Source organism: Acomys russatus, chromosome 21, assembly GCF_903995435.1.
Source record: "Acomys russatus chromosome 21, mAcoRus1.1, whole genome shotgun sequence".
NCBI classification, from domain to species: domain Eukaryota; kingdom Metazoa; phylum Chordata; class Mammalia; order Rodentia; family Muridae; genus Acomys; species Acomys russatus.
The window spans coordinates 17198570-17210289 of NC_067157.1; the positions used below are offsets into that span (position 1 = coordinate 17198570).

Genomic DNA, 11720 nt, shown 5'->3' on the forward strand with positions numbered 1-11720 from the left:
TTTTTGGATTATGTAATAAACAGGAAGCTGGTTTCAAGTTGCAGACTTCTCAAAAATATATCTTCAGAAGGGGCAAAGCCCTAAGTCAACTGGAATCTTAGCCTGGGGTAATGGGAAAGACACTAAGAATTTACATATTATTATTGTCTAAAATAATTTCTGATAAAACACTCAAAACCCAGTGCTTTAATGGCTACACAATCATTCTCAAACCCACTGAAAGGTCCTAACACAGGCCAACGGATGAAGGAAACAGCATGTACACTCTCTTAATGGGAACAAGTTCAAACAGAGACTCAAGGGGGTAAACCCAGGCCTGTTCAATACATCTTCAACACCCTCATGCGGGCATTTTTTTGTCAAAGTAGAAAAGTGAGCAAGTTACAGGCCCAGACAGTGTCAAAACTTGATGGGCTCTGCAAACAATGGGAGTCACAAACGAAAGAGTAAGCCTTTAGCCACATGCAGTGAGAAAAGCACAACAGGCACCCTCTTTTCAGGTGTCTGAACACTGCAAACCGGTGTTAGCATCATTTTCAACTACAGTGTGTGACAACAGGTAATACAGAAAACACCAGAACACTTCAGCAGGACACATTAAAGAGAAACAATAGACTTACCAGATCCTCCACAGAAGGGAAAGACTTCAGATACAAGAAAAAAGTTTTATAATTAGAAAACCATCGAACAAACAAACTTATCTAGTGGTATTGTCATTACAAAGAAAACTCCACACATCAAGCATCTTGGGTAAAGTTCATTAGCACAAATATATTGGCAAATCTACAAACAACAGTTATAATATTAGACTAAGATTTTTTAAATTAGCCAAACAACTCAATATTTGTTTCTTTACAGCACCTATTAAAATATTAAGAACGGGGGAGGGATAAAAAAAAAGTTTAAGAGCTCTTGTCTAGTGAAAATGTCAAATGTTTCTCAATGCTAATAATACCACATAACTCAAATTAGAAAATTTGATCTGACTTTTAAGTCAGTTAAATAAAACACTGTTAGCATAGATCCATAGCCCTTAAGTTAATGAGGACTTCAGGAGGATATAAATGCTGATGCAGAGTCAAGCATTTCAGTACATAAGAGTATTCAAACAAAATTAAGAGCAACTAAGTAAAACTTCCACAGGCTCTACACTCAGCACACCAGCGGCACCATCTCATAGCCTGTCGCTCCCAAGCTTCATCCTTCTTACTTCTGACGTCACATATTTAGCCAAACGTCTGGCACACAGAATACACACAATACATAGGTTGGTTTGAAGCAAGCCTTACAATTGTGTTTCCTATTTAAATAGCCTGTTTTGACTAAGGTAGTATGGCTAATTAGAAGGCGCTCACAGATGATATATAGAGAGACACAATGTTCAGCTGCAGAGGAAATGCTCATGCTCTTAGAATGAAGAAGCCCGCTGGCATTTACACTGTCCCTTTCTCTGTATCAGCACCACTCTGATTTTACCAAGATGCACGGACCAACACACAGCTAGGGCTAAGCGAATGAGGCGCTGACAACAATTACTAAGGATATTTAATGACATTCTTTATGAGGCTGACATAATTAAGAAGAATTTTTCTGTCCTTCTGACACGAGGAAATGCCAAGGCTGGAACTCATCTGCTACAAATGGTAGACAGAGCACAACAAAACAATAACCTCAACCCCTAGCATAGAGAGTGGCTGCATCAGTTCTCGGATGCCTGCCTCAGGGTTAGCTGAGGGGAAAAACAAAACAATAAAACTATTTAAGGACAAACGCAATGCTACTCGGGATTTCTGCTCTAGCAGCTGAATTTAACCCTGACAGACAGCAGAACAAAAATCATTTATGTTATATCATAAATACCCTTTAGATATATTTATACAAATGTTTTAAAACAGATCATTTTCAATTCTATCAGGCAGCTACTGATATTACCACAGACGCTACTGGTGAAGAATGATCATCAACTTTCTATTGCCTGAACTCTCACAATGAACACAACATTTTGTAATTATAACACCGTTAAAAATCACCTACACACCCTCCAAGATCCAAGTGCACATCCTGCTTTACTTACCAATTTTGCCTTAATGGTACCAGAGTCAACACTTTGGCCAGTTTTGGCATGCAGCTGAAGCTGGGTAGAGTGCAGCTGTAGAAGCTGGTCGTGGACTTCTTTCTCCAGGACAAGTTTCTCTGATTGACTCTCTGTCAGTTCGGACCGCAGATCTACCAACTGTGCCTTATAGAGCAATAAGTAGAGAACATTAAGGGTGCTTAATTTTCTTTATTAATCAAGAAGACACAGAGAAAATCCTTGAGATGGAAGCATAAACACAAATTGACTGTTAGCTGACCAAAATATCCATCTACACTGACAAGAGGCTGTCGAGGGAGATGTTCAGTGGGTAAAGCACGTGCTGCCAAGCCTTTGATCCTTGGGACTCATACACACAAACAAGGAAATAAAAACCTAAAATTTAAACCTACCAGAAGCGAAGTGTGAGAAACATAAGTGGCAAGAGAACTATACTATAAGAAGTGTCAGCCGGGTGTGGTGGCATGCGCCTTTAATCCCAGCACTCGGGAGGCAGAGGCAGGTGGATCGCTGTGAGTTCAAGGCCAGCGTAGTCTACAAAGTGAGTCCAGGACAGCCAAGGCTACACAGAGAAACCCTGTCTTGAAAAACAAAAACAAAAAACAGAACAAACAACCCTCCCCCGCAAAAAAAGTATTGTCTTCTAGTGACACAGGCTACTTCCATTTTACATGGCTTACTCTAACAAACCCTTTACAGAAGTGTGGGCTATATAGTTCATCATCCTGTTCACATAGTATGGTGGTCCACTAATGTGAATAGTATGTTAGTGGGGTTCTGTCTTCAGCCTAGAAACTATCAGCCTACATTAGACGTCTTAAGCTTTTCCCACTTGCAACATTCATTCATCCAAATGGCTTCCAGTCCAAGCTGCCTTGAACTTGCTATGCAGTTGAGGATGACCCTTCTGCGCCCACTTCCTAGGTGTTCACATTAGAGGTGTGCTTCTGTGCTCTATTTACGTGTAGCTAGGGAGTGAATCCTGGTCCTCAGTATGCTTGGGCAATTAAGTCCTCTACCATTGGAGAGGACTTGTACCACCTGTCTTTTTAACAATTTCACTGTGTATATTCATTGTGCATGGCTCTGTAACATAAAGACATTTTCATACAAGCACATATTTTATGGTAAGCTTATGCCTGCCCTCTACTTCCCTAGCTTTTTTTTTTTTTTTTTTTTTTTTTACAATCTTTATCGCTGGAGTTTTATACAACACCAGGTACGTAGGTATATAAAATAAATACTTCCTAGTAATAAACCATACATTTATTTTAAAGTAATAGTTATATGATTTCCCACTTCTTAAAGATCAATTCTATTTTGCATAATGAAGTATGCTTATTTATTTTTACATAGTTCTTGGCTGAGGACATGACATTGTAAGACACAGGAGGTATGCCTAACCTGTAGTCTGTGGGCCACATGTGGTTGAGGACAGCTATGAGTGCAGCCCAACCCAAAATAGTAACCATACTTAAAGCACAAACAACTTTGGAACTTGATTACATGTTCTCAATTGTGAATTCATAGATGATATGTCACAAGGCTGGCCAAGCCTTAGGTAGAGCACATTCAGCATTTCTTAAGAGTTGATCATTATTTGAATTTGGTAACTGTCAATGCGTAGACTATGGTTGTGCATGCAAAACATGCTTAGGGTCATCTCAGAAGTTGTTGGAAATTTCTAGTCCCAAGGCAAAATTCATTTAACAATAAAATTTATGATTAATAATAATTACTGTTATTTTAAGATTATTTTTATTTATGCATGTGTCTATATGTGCACATGACATGTATTTACAGGTAGGTACATACATTAAGCCAGAAGAAGGTACTGGATTCCCTGGGCTGGAGTTACAGATGGTTGTGAGCTATCTGACATGGATGCTGAAAATTGTGCTTGGGTCATCTGAAAGAGTAGCAAGCGCTCTTAATCACTGAGCCATCTCTCCAAAATACTTATTTATTTATTTGTATGTGTGTAATGTCTGTGTGTGAGTGCTGCGACAGGTGTGTGTGGAGGTCAAGGGACAGCCTCGTCTTCCAGCTTGAGGTGCAGCCCCTGTGGCTTGCTGCTGCATTGCACATTCCAGGCTATCTGCCCTCAAGCTTCTGGGGAACTCTCCTGCCCATGCCGCACATCTCCCACCACAGACACACAGCTCCGCTTTACATTGGTTCACGGATTACACTCAAGTTGTGAGGTTTATAGTGAGAGCTTCTTACCTTCTCCTTGGCCCAACATTTTGTTTTAAATGAAACTGCAGTCAGAACTCAAACAGCGACTTTAGAGACCTAACGTTCCAACACAATATACTGCAGGTATATACTACCTTGAGCTTCATATGCTGAAGGATAGTCAGAGGAAAATGCCATTCATCTCTGGAAGAAGAGGAGACTGCGTATGCTGCAACAACACTGTCACGCAGAACGAGCACCTGAGCCTACTGCTTCAGGCATGCTCATCAGCACGTGTGCTGCAACACATGCTCAGTACAAACTGCACATGGACTCAGAACCAAGGCTGCTATGAGGCTGTGTGATGCAGCAAGGGCAAGCGCTGCCACAACACCAGAGTCACTACATGGTTGTCTTTGAATTAATTTTGGTTGCTGCACATTCAGAAGCCTTTTATGGTTCTCCAGCTTTGGGGACCCTCACGTTTAGTTATATGACCTCATATAGGAGGCCAAACCTCATTTTAGGAAGCTGTGGGTTTTCTGTCATAAAATTACTCTCTGTACTGTGTGGTGATGATTGTTAAGTACAAAGTGCCAAGTGCAGAGATCACAGTAAGCCTAACCATCAGACTGGACCTCACATTTTCAGTTATAGCAGAAAAGCCCCCCAGAGGGTGTATTCGTTCCACCAGAAGCTTGCCATTTCCGCACACCTGATAACACTGTTTTACCACTGTGTGCTGCACAGAGCTTATGTTTGCTCTTCCCAGCCAGCCAGCATGTCCACCTTCCTTTCCTATGCAACTCAAAAAGAATCTTAAACTTCATATTTCAATTTCAAACTTAAGAGGCGGGGCTGGAGAGATGGCTCAGCGGTTAAGAGCGCTGACTGCTCTTTCAGAGGTCCTGAGTTCAATTCCCAGCAACCACATGGTGGCTCACAGCCATCTATAATGGGATGTGATGCCCTCTGCTGGCATGCAGCTGTACATGCAGATAGGACATGCATATAAAATAAATAAATTAAATTAAAAAAAAAAAAAAAACTAAGAGGCTAGAGAACTATACTGTCATAGAAAAAAAAAAGTAGGTAGTAGAGGATTAGCTCAGCTCCAAGGAAGATCAACTTACAGAAGAGGCGATCTGCTACTATGGCAGTTTTATAAATGGAAATAAAGGGTCTTATAATGTTATCAACACTGTTAGGAATACTTGCAGCATTATGCAACACATCAAAAATAAAGTCTAAAAGGGTAACAAAACAAAACTTTCCAAACTGAAGCCATCACTGCAAACTGCTAAGATTAGGATAACAGCTTACGTAGGAGGAAAGAAGACAAACTAATCTTAGATATGCTGGACGTTGTGTAAATTACAGTATGACCAACAAGAACTGTCCCACAAAAACACCAGAAGAGCCGGGCATGCTGGTACACGCCTTTAATTCCAGCACTCGGGAGGCAGAGGCAGGTGGATTGCTGTGAGTTCGAGGCTAGCCTGGTCTACAAAGTGAGTCTAGGGCAGATAAAGCTACAGAGAAACCCTGTCTTGAAGTACCAAAAAACAAAACACCAAAAGAACTTGGGAGGCAGAGGCAGGTGGATCGTTGTGAGTTCAAGGCCAACCTGGTCTACAAAGTGAGTCCAGGATAGCCAAGGCTATACAGAGAAACCCTGTCTGGGGCGGGGGTTGGGGGACACCAAAAGAATAAAACTGAGAGCTGCCCGGGGACTGGGAGCAGAGATGTAAGTTAATACCCCAACACAGAGTTCCAAGGAGAAGAGAGTGTCAGGGACTGGGACTTGGGAGAGTACTAGTGAGGGATGGTGAGAGGTAGAAGAAAAAAGATACTGTGCAAGGACATGGGATCAAAACGTGGCATGGCAAAAATACTGTCATGATGGTTCATGTTAATTGCCAACTTGACAGGATTACCTGGGAGGTGTGTGTGTGTGATCTTGATTATGTTAATTCATATGGGAAGACCCATCATAATTGAGGGTGGAACCCTTGTCTGGGTAGAGGATACTACAGAGTATACAATGAAGCAAGCAAGCAGAGCACTGCAGGCAAGCGTCTACCAGTGTTTGTCCTTGACTATGGACAAGCTCCTGCTGCTATGACTGCCCCACACTGAAGGACTGTAATATGGAACTGTGACACAGAAGACCCTTTCTTCCTTTAATTGTTTCTGCCTGGGAAGAAATTTTTTTATTTTTCCTTAGTAGTAGTATCAGGTTCTCTCCTTCTACTTTGACATGAGCTCTGGGACAGAACAAAGTCAGCTCTTCAGGCTTCTGTGCCCTGTGAGGCAATTTTGTTGTTGCTACTGTTTTCAGACAGACAGGCTCAATATAGCCCTGGCTAGACTGGAATCACCTGAATACAAGGCTGGTCCTGAATTCACAGAGCTCCACCTGTCCCTGCCTCCCCGGTGCTGAGATTACAGAGGTGTGCCCATGTGTGCTCCGTTCAGATTATTTTATCACAGCAACAGAAAAGAAACCAAGATACTGTTTTTTTCTTCCCTTCCTGAAGATGCTGCCTCCATGAATCAAGCCTACTCATCCTCTGTTGTTGTTGTCGCTGCTGGTGGTGCCGAGGCCAGAACCCATGGCCTGGTGTATATTAGATGAACACTCTATCGCTGACCTACATCCCTAGCCATCCCTTTCTTTTTAGAACAATTTTATTCAGGTATAACTTACATCAGAATAACATACAAACAACACATTAGCAAAAATAAGCATATCTATTTAACAAGCACATAATTAAAAACAAAAAACAAAAAAAAACCACAGTCTGCCTTTTTGTTTTTTTTCTAGACAGGGTTTCTCTATGTAGCCTTACCTGTCCTGGAAGTCACTCTGTAGACCACGCTGGCCTTGAACTCAAGAGATCCGCATGCCTCTGCCTCCCACTTGCTGGGATTAAAGGTGTGCGCCATCACTGCCTGGCTTGATGGGTACCCTCGATGGGTAGCCCTTTTAATAATAGACACGATACTGATAAAACTACATGTCATTTGTAACATACTGAATATACTTTTATTGACTGTATCTAGGAGGGAAATTCTAGTTACAGAAAGGACAGTTGTTTTGCAATTGATTCCAAAACACATGTAGATGCCAAGGTTCATGAATGCTCTAAAGTCCCTTACATAAAATGGCTTATTTGCATATAACCTATGCACTCCATATATCTTAAATCTTTAGATTACATATAAAAATGCTATGAAAATAATTGTTATAGTGCACCTTTTTTTCTTTTTAAATCAACTTTATTGCCTAAAAACAAACTAAAACATTGCAAACAAATCAAAACATCACATACACAAATTAACCAGACTCAACGACTCTACAACTTAATGAGTTTAAAAACTGTTGGAGTTGGATGGTGGTGGCGCACACCTTTAATTCCAGCTCTCAGGGAGGCAGAGGCAGGCATATTTCTCTGAGTTCAAGGCCAGCCTGGTCTATAATGCGAGTCCAGGCTAGCCAAGGCAACACAGAGAAACCCTGCCTCGAAAAACCAAAATCCAAACCAAACCAAAACAAAAACCTGTGAGAACTGGCATTAGAACAGAAGTTGTGTCCTATGATATTTCTATGACTACCTTTTAAAGGAGCTGTTGTTGCCTTGACTTCCATATTGACTTCACAGAGGTCCCACCCGTTATCTATGATGACAGGGTAGAGGCGAGAGGGTCCCTGAGGCTGATTCACCAGCCAGAGTAGCCTAATTGATGAGTTTCAAGCTCAGTGAGACCTTGTCTCAAAGCTAAACAAATAAAGGCAGAGGGCTGGGAGATGACTGGGCGTGCGGAAGTGCCAGCTGCACAAGCCTGATACCTGACTTCAATTTCAGAACCCTCATAAAAAGCCAGATATGAACGATGCGCTCATAGTCCTAGTCCTCCTGAAGGGAAACGGGAGGGACCCAGGAGAGTCACGTGGCCGCTAGAGGGAGAGTTAGCCCGAAGTATGTATCACCAGCAGGAAGAACAAGACAGACGCTGCCTTAAAACAAGGGGATGGCAACCTGATGGGGTGGCACATGCCTTTATCAGAGCACTGGGGAGGCAGAGGCAAGCAGATCTCCCAGCCTGGTCTACACAAGGAGTTTCAGGCCAGCAAGGGCTATACAGTGAGACCCTGTCTCAAAACACAAACAAACAAACATACAAAATAGGTGGAAGGTGAGAACTGACTTCCAAAAGTTGTTCTCTGACCATGACTCATGCCCACCCACCTACTCATCCATAAATAGATAATAAAATTTTTCTTTAGAAATGACCAGCACCACCCAACACACAGACATACGACACATCCCGTATCTCACACCACAGCACACACATGGCCCGGCACTCAAAACTGTCTGTAGCTGCAGTTCCAGGGGATCCGATGCTCTCTTCTGGCCTTCAAAGGCACCAGACATGCATGGTTCACAAACATACAAGTGGATGAAACACTCATACACATAGAACAAAAACAAAAACAAAATCAGGAAAAAAAAAGATGGCGAAGGTTTCAAGCTCTGAAGTCTGACTTTAGAGCTTGGGAAGAAGACGGCTGTTGGAAGTTGGTCGGATACACTTTGAGGAAGACTGTACCTTGCCTAAGAGCTTCCCCCGGTTTGATCAATAGAAAGTCATCACATCTGGGCAGGGCAAATGGGATAGGCATGGCTAAGGTTCCCAGGCTTGGGGAGGGAGAGGGAGAATTTTGGGAAGGAGGAACGAAGACTGCCACGGGTTAGAGGAAGGAAGAAGCACATGGCTGCCGTGGATGGAGACTTGGCCCAGATGACGATAATTAGCAAGTGCTCGGGATTATGGATGGGAAGTAGCTCAACAGAAATTATTAGAAGCACATGGCATGGGATTGGGGCAGGGATACCCTGCCTCAATATGGGAAGTGATTTAGGGGATTAATATCTGCCCTGCCCCAGGTTAACTAAGGCTAGTTTAAAACATAACAGGTGTCTGTGTCTTGATTGATTGTTAGCGGGTTGTAAAATACCACCATGATAATAATTATAGTCCTGATAATAAACATTAGGCCATATTGATAAAATAACCGCAACAGACTGCTTCAAATTTACTCAGTTCTGTAATATTTAGTAACCTCTTTCTTGCCTAAATTGTAAGCATTCTGCCTAAGAAATTTTAGTCACAGATAAACCTTAGGTAGTGATTAGAAATTTCTACATACTATGCAATGATCACCCTTTAACATGGCTGAACTCTAGAAAGGGATCTACAAGAAAACAGAAAACATAAAGACTATAATTACTATGATTATGACAACATTCAGTAATACAATGAAAGCTGCATGTTTTCTAAGAACACCTAGGTGGTCAGTGGCCAAATAATACTCCAGTATCCGGTTCTGATTTCCAGGGCAGCACTGTGGACGTATCCAAAGGAAAACTGTGCCTCTGTCACTACAGTATATGGCTAGTGCACTAATGATATGCACACTCCCACAAAGCAAGCATCTACCTACCATATGGCAGGCATGCACCTTATCTCTGTTTGTCATACTTAACTTTTTTTTTTTTTACAGTTAAGGAAATGGAAATCAGGATTTAAACAGCTCACTCAAGACACACAGCCAAACAAGACTCAAGACTTGAAATTAATTTAATCATTAAAAAAAAATAGCTTGAGGATCTTTTACCTCATTGTTGTAGACCACACCTTTGTCCCTTCCCAAAGAAATGTGAAGCCTTTTATTCAGGACAATTTCATTAAAGATATTTATAGAAGGAATTGTAAACCATAAGTTTTTCTTGTGTGTCACCACTTCTCATTCCAAGTGAACTGATATTCTACAGCTCTGCTTTAACTGTGTGCGTGTGTGTTAGTTGAGTGCATACAGATATGTCTGAGGATTCTGTACATGCATACAGTAGGTTTTAGTTAAGCCCACCTCTATTCCCTCTACTTCAATTCTTCCCCCACCCTCCACCATTCTCTCCCATCTTCACTGGTTCTTTTCTTCTGTCTGCCTGCCTGCCTGCCTGCCTGCCTATCTATCTATCTATCTATCTTTTACATCCGCCAAGTCTCCTCAGCAGGGCCAGCATGTGCATAGGTCTTCCCGGGAGCATGGGTTGTAGGTGCTGAGGCTGAATCCCTGGAGACACTGACTCCTGCTCTCTCCCAGCAGCCGTCCTAGCAAACTGTAAACTACTGGGAACTAGCTACCTAAATCGTCTTTTGTTTTTTGTTTTTGACTCTTCACTGGAGCCAAAGAGTCCTTTCTATGATGTCAGCACATCTATGAGAGAGAGAGGTAGAGGAAGGAAGGAAGAAGAAGGAAGGAAGGAAGGCAAGGGGAAGAAAGAGGATGTGGTGAATTAAAGCTAACCTTCAGTACGGGAACAGGGATCATTGTGAAGTTTTTGTGTTTAAGGTGATCAATAATTGAGATTAAACTAATTTATGGTAATTACTAGATTACACTCAACCTACTGAAGTTTTGTTTATTTTTAAACAAACAAAAGCAGCTGATTTCAACCTTCAATTTTAACAGCCTAAAAGTACTTTAAAGAAAAAGAACACTAGTTGCGGTGGCTCACACCTTAAATCCCAGCATTCTGGAGGCAGAGACAGGCAAGTTTGAGGCTAGCCTTATCTATATACTGAGCTCAAGGACAGCCCGAATTACATAGTGAGACCCTGTCTCAAAGAAACAAAACCAATAAAAAATTATATTACATATAGATTTTCTATAGGAGATATCTTTTCATTTTCTTACATCTGACCTGAAAGGTTTGTTTACAGGCAGCACCTAGAATTCATCATGAGTCATTAAATCTACCCCAGGAAAGATTTTCTAAGACAGTGGTCCTCACAAGGTGGTCCTTGGATCATGAGACTCAGCAAAGGGATGGCGGCAGGAGTCAAGTCAAGGCCAATGTCACCAGGCTTCTCAACAGTATTTCCTTTTCATAGTTTCACATCTCGCACTTAGGTCTTTAACCCACTTGGAGTTGACATTTTTTTCTTGCATATGGTCAGAAACATAAGCTTAATGTCATTCTCTTACACGGGGACTCCCCACCTCTGTGTCATTTCCTGCAGACATCTGCCTCTTACCCACTGTGTATTTTTGCCAGCTTTGTTAGGAGTCAGTTCACAGTAATACACTCTTTCTTCTCTAAGTTGCCTTGGTCATGGTGCCTCTTCACAATACAATACAGAAGGAACTAAGACACATGGTGGCAAAACCAAAAACTGACAGAGGAACTGTAACAAACTAGCAACAGCAAAATAAAATAATGATCAGAGACACAAACTGTAATGTACAAGATATTTACAAACAGGGAGATAACATCCAAAACATACAAGGAACTAGGACTACTCAACAACCAAATAACCCAGGGACATCTGAGTAGACCGTTCATAAAATATTTAGAAACAGGTAGATTTTTAAAAC

The 11720-nt window shown here is 41.6% G+C and overlaps 1 protein-coding gene across 2 annotated transcripts in view; it reads right to left on the reverse strand.

The window, feature by feature from the left end:
• Gopc (golgi associated PDZ and coiled-coil motif containing) overlaps positions 1-11720 on the reverse strand; it is a 39778-nt gene that overhangs the window by 16241 nt on the left and 11817 nt on the right. Inside the window, exons 2-3 of one of the 2 annotated variants that reach the window (XM_051164187.1) lie at positions 2075-2239; positions 621-644 (exon numbers count right to left, since the gene is read on the reverse strand). In XM_051164187.1, coding sequence (XP_051020144.1) covers positions 621-644; positions 2075-2239 — 189 coding nt within the window. The remainder of the gene's footprint in view (positions 1-620; positions 645-2074; positions 2240-11720) is intronic. The other variant, XM_051164189.1, reaches the window with a different exon arrangement.